At 49.1% G+C, this 12375-nt stretch overlaps 1 protein-coding gene across 1 annotated transcript in view; it reads left to right on the top strand.

Annotated features, from left to right (window-relative positions):
- LOC104616563 (ninein-like) overlaps positions 1-11454 on the top strand; it is a gene marked incomplete at both ends in the record, with an annotated part of 12086 nt that extends 632 nt beyond the window's left edge. Inside the window, 10 exons of the mRNA XM_010281611.1 lie at positions 1034-1224; positions 2319-2465; positions 4170-4337; positions 5556-5692; positions 7142-7282; positions 7458-7632; positions 8410-8520; positions 9369-9458; positions 10854-11007; positions 11333-11454. Of these exons, the coding sequence (XP_010279913.1) occupies positions 1034-1224; positions 2319-2465; positions 4170-4337; positions 5556-5692; positions 7142-7282; positions 7458-7632; positions 8410-8520; positions 9369-9458; positions 10854-11007; positions 11333-11454 (1436 nt within the window). The remainder of the gene's footprint in view (positions 1-1033; positions 1225-2318; positions 2466-4169; positions 4338-5555; positions 5693-7141; positions 7283-7457; positions 7633-8409; positions 8521-9368; positions 9459-10853; positions 11008-11332) is intronic.
- Positions 11455-12375: the final 921 nt, after the last annotated feature.

Genomic DNA, 12375 nt, shown 5'->3' with positions numbered 1-12375 from the left:
GTGCAGCAGGGATGCTCGAGGGGGACCCCGCAGCGTTAGCTAGCAGCGTCGCAGCAAGGTCCTCCGAGCGCTTCTGCCATCACCGGGCTGGCAGGCACTGGCCCTAACCCGCAGCACGCAAAGATGCGTTTCTAACGAAGCCCCATGCAGCTTTCAATTGCTTCAGCACCTCTTCCATATTTCAGTTTCTCTCTGTCCAACGAGACCAAATTTGTGCTCCAAAAGCTGCTTTTCCAGCCCCAGGATGAGGTAGCGGATGCGAGGAGGTGGCCTTGCAGCTAAGCAAGCTCAGACTGTTTAGTGTCCAGTAGCTCTGTGAGTCTTTCCAGCTGGGTGACACTGCACCCCCGGTGTTTGCTGGAGGTTGAGGAAATGTCTTCAGCTGAAGGCTAATGGGTGGGTCTTTTTCCTTCCCCTGAAGGAGTGTTTGGAAGTCCTTAGATCAAAACATACACTACAGTTTACATTCAAAGAGGATGGGCATTTAGGCAGCTCCACCTGGGGGGTGGCATTTATGGAGACAGGCAACCACCGAAGTTCTCGACCTGGTCAAGGGATATACCCATATGCAACTTGCTCAGTCCTCTCCCTTGATCCATAACTGCCCAGAAGAGGAGGAGTCCCTTCTCCATCCATGCCAGCAGCCGAGGTGGCAGGGCTGTGCTTTCCCGGGCCACCAGCTCATGTTGGCCATCAGACTCATCCACGTCCCCAGAGATCCTTCTGGCTGTGGTCCCGGCTGCAGCTCACCGTGTGCCTGGATGCGGTGGCATGTGCAAGTTGAATGCTGACCAGGTTCTGCTCCTTCTGGTACAGTCCCATAGCCGTGCCAGTAGCCCTACCCCAAAATCCCAAGCGTACTCTGTGCAGGATGAGGCAAGACAAACAGTCCCACAGGGTCTGATGAGCACGGAGCAGGGGTCTGCCCGCTGCAGCAGCGAGTCCCCCGTGGCGTGCAGAACACCTAGGTCTTCTGGTGGTCACTCGTGTGCAGTGGATGGGCAGAAACCGGAGCGGTTTCCCCCGTTTCCAGGGCAGCTGCGCTTCTGGAACCCAGATGACCTGAACTCCTCCCCCGGTGCATCGCTGCCCACCCCGGACTGGATAGAGGAGAAACTACAGGAGGTCTGCGAGCACCTCGGCATCACCAGGGACGGCCACCTGAACCGGAAGAAGCTCATCTCCATTTGTGAGCAGTATGGGCTCCGAACGGCGGCCGGGGAGGTGAGCGGCCATGTATGGACCCACTCGCACCAGCGCGTGTACTGGGCTTTTAGCGTGGCCCCCGCAAAGTCTGTCCTGCGGTTGACCACAAGCCTAAAGCACAAGTGCTGGGTAACGGGTTGCTACTTGGAAAGCGGTTTTCAGCTCCAGCGAGTCTGTTGGTGTCGAACCATCGGACGCGGGAGGCCGCCCTGGTAGAAGGCAGCTGCCAGCCTTCCTGACACCGCAGCGTGCGTGTCTTCTCATGCAACCGCAGAGTAAACTGGAATTTAAAAACATATCCTAGATTCCAAGCATGTCACCTTAATCCCAGAAATCTTCCAGCTAGACAGTAAATATGGGTTAAAATATTCACAGATTGTTGCTTTTGACTTTGAGAAGGCCTGCGGGCAGTTTCTGCCCTCCAGGAAGAGTCCACAAGAAAATTATTTCTTTAGCAAAAAAGTCTCTTGTCAATTTAGGATTTAGTTTTATTAAAAAAAAATCGGACTGTTTTGCATCTTAACATGGCACGTAGTCATTTCCTTCATAAAATGTGTTTCTGAGCAGGTATTCCTTTGCAACAAAATGTTCTCAGGATATTAAGGCAGACAATGGAAAAAATAAACCGTAGACAAAGAAATAGTGAAGGACTAACCTTAACATCTCCGGTCCTAGTAAGGTTGGCCTTGCTTTTCAGAAAGCAGACTGCCCTGAAGCATAAAACAGATTTATTATAACCTTGCAGTGTCTTACTGTGGGGGTTTTTTTTCGCCTGGTCACTTCACAAGCTGCTGGGGTTTTGGCACCTGCCTCGTACCTCGCACTGAATTCCTGAGGTCGCCCTGTTTCGAGAGCAGAATGAAACGAGGGTTTTTTGTGCTGCCTTACAAGATGGAGGCTCCAAGATGACCGGGAGCTTACACGCTTTTACGTAAGGGTTTTCGTAGCGATGTGGCTCTGCGATTTTCGCTGTGAAGGAGGCCGTCCCGGTGTTAGGCTGGTGCAGTGTACCGGCTAACTCTTTTGGAATAGGGTGTTTTCTGCTGTGCCAAATTGTTGCTACGGCATTTTTGGCAACAGCAGATGTGATTTCTATCCCCCGTTGCTTGCAGGTGCTTGAAGAGGTGCTCCATAACCTGGAGCAAGATGGCACCATGAGCATAGAGGACTTCTTCTACGGCTTGTTTAGAACCGGAAAGTCACTGACACCTTCGGCATCTACCCCGTACAGACAGCTGAAACGACACCTCTCCATGCAGGTGAGAAACCAGGTGGATCCCGGGGTAAAAGCAGGAGGAGAGTGTTGAACTGCTGGAGGGCAGGAGGGCTCTGCAGAGGGATCTGGACAGGCTGGATCGATGGCCCCAGGCCAACTGTATGAGGTTCAACAAGGCCAAGTGCCGGGTCCTGCACTTGGGCCACAACAACCCCATGCAGCGCTACAGGCTTGGGGAGGAGTGGCTGGAGAGCTGCCCGGCGGAAAGGGACCTGGGGGTGCTGGCTGACAGCCGGCTGAACATGAGCCGGCAGTGTGCCCAGGTGGCCAAGGCGGCCAACAGCGTCCTGGCCTGTATCAGGAATAGTGTGGCCAGCAGGAGCAGGGCAGGGATCGTGCCCCTGTACTGGGCGCTGGTGAGGTGACACCTCGACTCCTGTGTTCAGTGTTGGGCCCCTCACTCCAAGAAGGATGTTGAGGTGCTGGAGCATGTCCAGAGAAGGGCAACGGAGCTGGGGAGGGGTCTGGAGCACAAGTCTGATGAGGAGCGGCTGAGGGAACTGGGGGTGTTCAGTCTGGAGCAGAGGAGGCTGAGGGGAGACCTCATCGCTCTCTACAGCTACCTGAAAGGGGGTTGTGGTGAGGTGGGGGGTGGGCTCTTCTCCCAAGTAACCAGCGATAGGACGAGAGGAAATGGCCTCAAGTTGCGCCAGGGGAGGTTTAGATTGGATATTAGGAAAAATTTCTTCACTGCAGGCTGCCCAGGGAGGTGGTGGAGTCACCGTCACTGGAGGTGTTCAAAAAACTTGTGGATGTGGCGCTTCAGGACATGGTTTAGTGGGCATGGGGGTGTTGGGTTGATGGTTGGACTTGATGATGCTAAAGGTCTTTTCCAACCTTAAGGATTCTGTGTGATTCTGTGAAGTCCTGGGCAAATTCCACCTAGCCTGTCTCCTCCTCTTCCTCCACTCTTGTCCCTGTGGTGGGGCAGCCTTGGAGGTGGTGGCAGTGGGCCACTGCTCCCCTGCTCTGCCATGCCACGGAGCGGAGCAGAGCCGGGGATGCCCCGGTGAGCGCAGCAGCACCGTGGGCACGACTGCCTCCACCGAGGGCGAGGGGGTGAAGCTGCTGCAGGTTTCCTCTGGCCGTGTCGGGGTGCAGGGGGGATAATGCAGAGAAACACCCTCGCGATAAAGGGGAGGTGGCTCTCCTTTAAAGTAGCGTGGCTTGGAGACGGCTCTTGCAAGCTGTGAAGTGCAGGAAGTAAATGGTATAAACTGGATGCAAGGGGAAATGGTGGTCTGGGGTAGGTTGGAGACCGTGGGCATGCAGGTCCTGTATCTCTAACTTTTTAACAGTTTTAAATCTGCTACCTGTCTTTGCCAGGAAGCTGAGGGCTTTAGCAAAAGCACCTGTGCATATGCTTCCTGTGGCCTTTTTAGGGGAGGTGACACTTGAAACCAAAAACAGACAGCGGAAAACACTTTTGGAGCGTTAGGGACAGCTCTGAAACTGTTCCTCCTCGGATTTATGTTAAATCCAAAGCGCCTGGCTGTGCTGCAGGGCCATCAGGTCAGCAGCGGCGCTCCTGCCGGGTATTTGCTTGGCAGCGAGGAAAAGCAGACCTTAATCCTTAATCTCCAGAGTACTGTTAGCAAAATTACATTTATAAGCCTTTCTTGTCACGGGGTGGCCAGATGCCTGGCTCTGCCCGTGCCCGGTCGCACCTTCTCCCCTCTCCCGGCAGTCCTTCGACGAAAGCGGGAGGCGCACGACCACCCCCTCGGCCATGCCCAGCACCCTCGGCTTCTGCCTCTTCTCCAGCCTGGACGACGGGATGGGCTACGGCTGCGTGGAGGGCGTCCTGGACTGCTGGCACCAAGAGGGCATAGAGAACAGCCAGGAGATCCTGAAGGTAACCACCAGCTCCACCGCACCCCTTTTGCTCTTTTTTTTCCCCAGTGTAGGATGCTGGACTGTACCTGGATGATTTATTTCCACCCCTCCTGCTTTAAAATTCCCAGGGCTAGCAACAAGAGTCTAACTGTTCTAGGAAATTTCCAATAATTTCCTTTATTGAAACAATGGTGCTTCCCAGAGAGCTGGAAGTTAATGATAAAAAATGTAATGTGACTTCCAGCTTAGCTCGAAGAGGTCACCTATATTTGTAGAAAGCAATTTAATTCCTTTACCTCACTGAATAGCTGCACCTGTAAACCTTTTAGCACTGGGATGACCTGAATTACTGCTTGTGCTGAGGTGGAGGGCAGCACTTGAAACCCTGCCCAGTAATTAGTGTTTAATTATACAGAGTAAAAGGGTAATGTGGGTTGCAAATCAGATATCTGAAGTAAACCCCATCCCTGTCCATCTTGCTCGAAGCTACGGATGGGAGAAGATAATTTCAATACGTCTATTCTGAGACCATCGCTGGCTTCCCAGCAGCGATGACGGCAGATTTCTCTTGGCATTTAATGTCCGCCTGGATATTGAACACCCGGGTTGTAATACACTCTGCCATTGCTCAGGCTTTACACTCACGTGTAGCCTGGGCTCGTGCGGGCCAGCTTGATAAGCCGGTACTGCGTTAACCGGGGTGGTTTTTCCAGTGTTTGCAGTGTTTCAGTCCCACCACGGGCCCTTCTGTGCTCCTGCTGAGTTAGGCTGAAGGAAATTACAAGCAGTTGCTGATAAATCATGTTTTAAGAGGTGGGATCTTTGCTATCAAATACCTCCTACAAGGCTTCTTCTGTGTTGTCTCTATTGCAAGAGCTGGTTCTGCTTAACATGAACATCTTCAACCACTTTCTTGCAGCATTTGAATACGCAAAAAGGCGGGTGTTGTTAGGTCCCCTAGAGAATTAATACTTTTAATCAGGCGTGGGCTTAATTTCCTGTTGGTCTTGCAGCACAACCAGGACACTTTCCATCTCCGCAGCTGGCAGCAGCTCTTCAACGCAGGAATGTGGCAGAGATGTCTGGTTTATTGCCCCAGAGGCATTCGCGACATAATCAGCAAGCAAAGACCTTTTCCGAGCCTCCTCATTTTATTCTGTCACTTCATATACCAACATCTCCAGGCTCCTGCAAGGCAGGAAAGCTCGTTCTGCTCTAACGACGTGTTGTTTTGCAGGCTTTGGATTTCAGCTTGGATGGGAAGGTGAACTTGACAGAGCTGACACTGGCGCTAGAAAACGAGCTTTTAATAACCAAGAACGGAGTCCACCAGGCAGCCCTGGCGAGCTTCAAAATGGAGATCAGACACTTGCTGTAAGTCACCAGGATCGTTGGCTCTGCCGCTTCCTCATTGCCCTCTCCCTTTTGCCAAGCAGGAGCTTAAGTAGCAGCCGATTAATGGCAGTTTGTACCACCCCTCCAAGAGGCACTGCCGTCTCGCTGCAAGGTTAGGTTCTCTGTTAGCTTCGAATCATAGAATCACAGCTCGGTCAGAAACTTTCAACTGTCTTGTTTGGTATAGGTAAAGCACTCAAACCCAGGTATTGCAGAAAATTACTTAAAAAAAAAAAAAAAAAAGATAATAAAATCAAAGCAGCCACCTGTTGCCGGCCGGGCTCAGCAGTCTGGAAATGGTCATTGCAATCTGCAATGGTCATCGATGGCCAAGGAATGCAAAGCTTAAGGCAAAAGCTGGTGCAATTTGATAAGCAGTACCTTTAATCCTAAGTGATTTCTTGCAGTAGTGTTATGTAGGTCTTGCTGTGCGATAGAGGTGTGGTCGAGGTACAAAACCACCATGCACCCCCACTTTTTTCATTTGGAAGTCAACACAGTTTGACTTTGCCATGCAGGCTTCTCCAGTGTGAGAGTGTAGGAGATGGGAAACATTTCCCTGTATATAGTTCCCTGTATGTATATTTATTAATTTATAAATTATAGACATGTACTACTGAAGTTCCGATGTCCACACCAATGGATCATCGTGTCCACCTCACTTGGGAGACCCTCGCTCTAAGCATCGCACCCTCAGTATTGCATTGGTTCCTTCCTGTTGTGGAACTGTTGCATCCATCTGCCACGTGCACAAGCTCCAGTTATTAGCGGTGTTTTGTTTGTGCTGTATATCTTTGAATAGTGTAGGTATTTGTCAGCTTATGCTGATAAAGCACCTCCAAGCAATATGACAGATGACTTTTGCTGGTCATTAAGACTGCACGTGTCCTGTTATTTGTTGGCTTACCACTTGGGCTTGCAAGCTGCCCGCTTTGCTTGTATGAAACCTCACAACAGCTTCCTGCTGTTTGTTCGCATTTGCCTGTCTAAATATCTTCTTACGTTCACTCAGTGGAGGGATTTGTTGTCAGGCTCCTATTAAGAAAGCCGCTTAATCTAGCGGATCTTACAAACTTGTGATCAAAACCAGATTGGATGTAGTATAAAGATGAAGTGGTAAAGGTAATGAAATTATGAGAACAAGTAAATGGGGCAGAAAGTGGCCTGGCGAAATGGCGTAGCGCTGCAATTTGGGGGGCTAGACCACAGCTGAAGAGTTCACGTGTTGAGGTCTTGGGACCTATGGGGATATCGAGACAGGTCCACAGCTATATGTGCAAGTTCATATCTAGTGACTAAATGCAGGTGACGATAAAAGAAACTTGGAGAGCTTTCCGAGCTGTTCTTCTCTGACAAGCCTCTTGCAAGTGCCTTCTTTGGGGGAGCTGGGAGGGGTGACCTGATCCAGGCCGGCTGTGCTTACCCTAGGGAGAAGGTTGACCAAGTGGCCAGGGAGAAAGAGAAACTGCGGTCGGACTTGGAAAAAGCCGAAAAGCTGAAATCCCTGATGGCCTCTGAAGTGGACGACCACCACGCTGCGATTGAGCGCCGGAACGAGTACAACCTCAGGTACAGCGTCCCACTTCACCCCTCCCCTCCTCTTTGGGATCACAGCCGTGGCGTTGCAGGGACTCTGACGGAGGTAGTGGCTTCGCGCCTGCTGGTTACCACCAAGCTTCACTCGCAGCGGTATCTGCCGCCTGCTGCTTCTTACGAGCTCTTCTTTCCTCCGATGCCTTCATAGGAAGCTGGATGAGGAGTACAAGGAACGAATTGCAGCTTTAAAGAATGAGCTCCGGAGAGAGCGGGAGCAAATCCTGCAGCAGGCTAATAAACAGCGGCTGGAGCTGGAGCAGGAGATAGAAAAGCTGAAAACCGATGAGAACTACACCCGGGACCGCCTGGCCCTTTCCCTGAAGGTAACGGGACAAATGCAGCTGGCATTTTCCTCCAAATGACAAGGATGCCCTGAAGTGGGGAGCAATGCTTGCAACATAGTCCTTGCTGAGGATTTGTTACAGCACATGTTGAGCTAGTTGAAAGTAATTTTAGTGGCAAGATAGAGGTGTATCCATGAGAATTGTTTGGTTACTCCTTGGATTTGTAAAGCTCCATTTAAAATCTCTGCTGCCATCGTGTGCAGCATGGGCATGCGTACAGCTATTGGATGGGCTGTCTGCCTGCTGGCTGTTTGGCTGTCCAGCCAGGAGATAATACGTCTTGATGAAGCTTAAAATACTGCTTTAAAAAAAAAAAAAAAAATCTCTAAAGCAAGTTTGCTGTTATGCCTTTGGATAAACCATCTGCTGTCAAATACAGTGGTGTCATTCACCCGTGGCCCCACAGATTCACACCCTTTTCCAACATTTTTTTTTTTTTTTTAGAAAACACTCAAGACACATTTTTTTCTGCATCTGATAGCTGCATAAATGTGTAATTTAGGTTTTTGTAAACCGAGCAAAAGTTAATGATAATGGTGTTGCCTTACAAACAACATCAAAAGTTGCTATTTTGCCCTGGCAAGAGGGGTTGTACGTGCGTGGGTAACGAATTCCCAATTCCTATCTTTGGCTGAAGCTTGTAGCAGTGTCGTGCTCTGACTTGACTGGGAGATAACTCTTTTCTAATGAGTTACCACATGCTAATGTTTTCCTTCTCCAAATGCTGAGGCTGTTGCGGGGTTTTGTTTGGTCCAGGAAAACAGCCGCCTGGAAAGCGAGCTATTGGAAACGGGGGAAAAACTGGCCGAGTATGAAAGTTTGGCAAGCAAACTGCAGAGGAACTTGGAAAACATCCTGACTGAGAAGGTAAATCTTCCTCTTCCCAGTGTGCTTCCAGAATTAAATTGCTTTTCAGTTACTACACTCGAGCTGCCAATTGAACAGCTGGAGGCTCTTTGGGGTCCCTATCCAGATGTGAGCAGGGCATAGCCTATCTTGTTGACGTGGACTGCCTGACTGACTTCCAGCTAAGGAAATTAAAGATACTCCACCTTAGCTGTAGTTTTACACTAATTAACAGTAGGGAGCCTTACAGTGAAGCGATCATCCCATACATCTGCAGGGACTATTTTTTTTTTCCCCAGCACATAGTTTTGGGTAGACCCAACGTGCCGGTCCTTTCTGGGGAAGATGCTACACGAGGTGTTATGTGTTACCTGGCATCTCTACTAAACTGAGGTGAAAATCGGGGTGAACAGCTGATCAAGGTTGTATTACAATAAATTCATCAGAATATCAGCTTCTCCAAAGGCTTTTCAGTGTGTGTGCATCTATAGACAAAAGCTGGGATTCTCACCCAGCGTCTCTTTCCCAGACTTCTTTAAAGTTGGGATTATTTCTCAAACTGAGATGTGCTAAGTGAGAAAGCTGTGGTCTGAGATCAAAGTTAGCATGAGAGCTATGGTGAGAGACCAGCTAGTATTTGTTAGGGAGGTTGCTCGTTGTCTCCTAGCAGCAACGAAGCACAATTTCTGTATTTAAAGTAAATAAATTTCTGTATTTAAAATAAATTTCAGAATTTCTGTATTTAAAATAAATAAAAAACCAGAGGGGAGAGGGCGCAGGCTGCAGGACTGCTGGTGAACAGCATCCGGGCTGTGATGAGCAGGGCTCTTTGGTGGAAGAGTAACTGGATCCCGTTCATGCCGTTTCAGTTTGGCGACCTGGATCCCAGCAGCGCGGAGTTTTTCCTGCAGGAGGAGAGACTGGCGCAGATGAGAAGCGAGTACGAGCGGCAGTGCAGAGTAAGTGGAGCCCAGGGCTGGAGACGTGGCACCCGTCTGCCCGCGTTCACCAAGAGCGTCCTTGCTGCAAACAGCAGCCCGGAGCAGCAGTGCAACACTGATGGGGTTTTTTCCTACACAATGGCTTTTTTATACTAATCCAACTTCTTGCAGGGTGGAAAGCTCTTGCCGCAGAGGCAACTGGCCGAGCTAAGGGGATGAGGTGCCCCAAGGGTGGCCTTGGATAGGGCCTATGGAGTCTCCTTCATTCCCTGGCTGTCCATCAAGCTCAGCTCCTTGCACAGTTGTGCGTTAGCAGTTTTTTGATTTATGAAATAAACTTTGCCCTAATTTGAATTCTATGTTGAATTCTAATTCGAAATGCGGGAACTAACAGCATAAATAAGATAGATCTGAGTTTTGGTGGTTTCCAGAACAGTGGTATTTTCTTCAAATAAAACTGAAAATTTAAAGCTTGTCTTCTCCTCCCCAAATCTTGTATGGTTGAAATACCTCTTGAAGGTGGGTCTGCAAGTATCTGTTTACATAGCTCCCCTCTGATGACCACAATGGTTACCAGCATTCAGCTCATCTGTTCCACGTGATCCTTTTCATTGAATAAAGGATCCTTTTCATTGGCAAAAGTCTGTCAGTCTGAAACTGCACGGTAGCTCTGATAGGAAATTGCAGTCTAAAAGCAAAAATTTTCTAGAAATATATGCCGAATTGATACTTCTTTATAATAAGTTGCTTGAATATGCAATCAATTTTTTTTTTTTTTTTAGTACTGTCAGATATGAATCAGTATTCAAAGTTCACTTTCTGAACCTTTCCAATCTGCAGAATTGTGTGTTTACACACTCAGGGATTCATTTTCCTCAATAAATGCTGTTCGTTGAGCTGAACGCGTGGCCTTTGGCACAAACGCTCGGGATATTCTGCTGGCAAGCGGACAGAAGCACCAGATGGTAGATGCAGTAATGAGAATATCTCTTTCCTAACTTGATCTCTTGCTTCTGATTTGATTTTGCAAGTAGATGGTGTTTGAGGAGGTATTTCTCAACTGTTTGAGAACATTCTTAACCTGTTGTTTAAAAAAAGGTTGTAGGAAGAAGGAATAAGAAGAGAAGTCCTGGAGGATACTTTAGAGGCAGGATATAGCCAGGCTGTCAGTCTGAAGAAGCTTCTGCTCTTTTAGTAAGAAACATATCTGTTACTTGCAGAGGTTGGAACCTGGAGAAGGGTCTTGTTTTGCTGACAGGAGGATGACTAACTGTGGCATGATGGCAGGATTATTGACAAGTCTTTGCCTACTGTAATTCCTTCCTAAATATCTCATCATGGGAGTGCGTTGATGTACAGATGCTCAGCTGCCTTGGTTGCTTTCATTCAGGCTTTTTTTTGGCCCCCTCTCAGGAGCTGCAAGACCAGATAGATGAGCTGCACTCGGAGCTGGAGGAGTACCGTGCCCAAGGCAAAGTGCTCAGGCCTTCGCTGAAAAATTCACTGTCGGAAGAGTTTGACCTGGATATGAAAGGTCATGGCAATAGCGGTATTGAGCCTGACCAAGGTAAAGCACATCTCCTGTACGACCAGCTTGTGTGTTTGTGGGTATTGGTGAGAACATCTTAGAGGCAGTTACATAAAACCTTTCCCAAACCTTCACAGCGAGGCTCAAACGCCACCTCTCTTTTGCTATTTAACGTTAAGTGGAATCCGGCTGCTGTACTGTACTCAAAGCTGAAATCGATGTTTGCAGTTTCTGATCTGTGTGTGTGATGGGAATTTGAGAGCTGCAAGTAGCTGACTAAACAAATTTGAATTGATTAAATAATTCTGTTGAGAATGTATCTCTTTGGGCTTCAAGAATACCTATATCATTATTATTTTTAAAGGACTTGGTTCAGAAGACTGCAACCCGCTAAATATGAGCATAGAGGCAGAAATGGCTATTGAACAAATGAAGGAGCAACATCACAGGGATCTACGTCACCTCAAAGAGGAGCTTGAAGACACAGTAAGCTACTTTCACTTAAAACGAAACTTTACAATTTTTCCAGCCTCTTCATACAAGTGGGATGGTCTTGGAGAAGGACTTTTTATTCCTGGTCAAATTATAACATTTCTGTGACTCTAAACCTCTACCTCCCCTGCTCCTTCTGCACGTTGCTGCGTGACGGAGGGGGCCAGCAATAGATCCGCGTGCCACCCACCAGCTAACGCGAGGGCAGCGAGCCTTTCCGAGGCAGTATTGCGTCTCCTGTCTTGAAAGCCTGCTGCATTGGAATTAGCCACTTCATCCCCGCTGGCGTGGGATAATTGTGGGTCAGAAAGGAGTCTGCATTGCTAAATGTCGTCTGCTGGCACTGAAACGTGACCTGTGCCGTGGGAGTGTGGAAATTCTGCGGTTGCAATACCTGTGCTACTGAAAACGGGCAGTCAGCTCCCCATTTTCTGGGTGTCCATCTGCAGATTAATCTTGCCACACGTGCAGAAATATCTCCATTGGCTCTATGTGGAGGAAGCCTGGGTCTGGATGGGCTTCCGAGGCTGGGGCAGCTCCACTCCAGTACTTGTCCCGGTGTTTAGGGTGAGCTGACACAGCTTTGGGCACAGCACAACACCCACCGGCAGCCTACGCTAGCATCCCGTCAGGGTCACGGTGTTTCCGAGCAAGTAAGACCTGCCTTGCTCTGCAGGTGAGGTCCATTGGTGTAGAGATGGCCAGGCTTGTTCTGCGGGAGTCAGTGCAGGGCACGAAATTGGGGGTTCCATCAGGCTTCCACCGCATCCATCAGACAAGTGTTTGCCTCCGGATGAGAGATGGCTCTATAATTGTAATTGTTATAGAACTATAATCTATTCTGTGGTGGGTTGACCTGGCCTGGATGCCTGGTGCCCACCAAGGCCACTCTATCCCTCCCCTCCTCAGCTGGAC

The sequence above is a fragment of the Phaethon lepturus genome, unplaced genomic scaffold (genome assembly GCF_000687285.1).
Source record: "Phaethon lepturus isolate BGI_N335 unplaced genomic scaffold, ASM68728v1 scaffold25802, whole genome shotgun sequence".
In the NCBI taxonomy this organism is placed as follows: Eukaryota; Metazoa; Chordata; class Aves; order Phaethontiformes; family Phaethontidae; genus Phaethon; species Phaethon lepturus.
The sequence above is the reverse complement of the archived record's forward strand: the minus strand, read 5'-3'. Positions and strand labels throughout refer to the sequence as shown.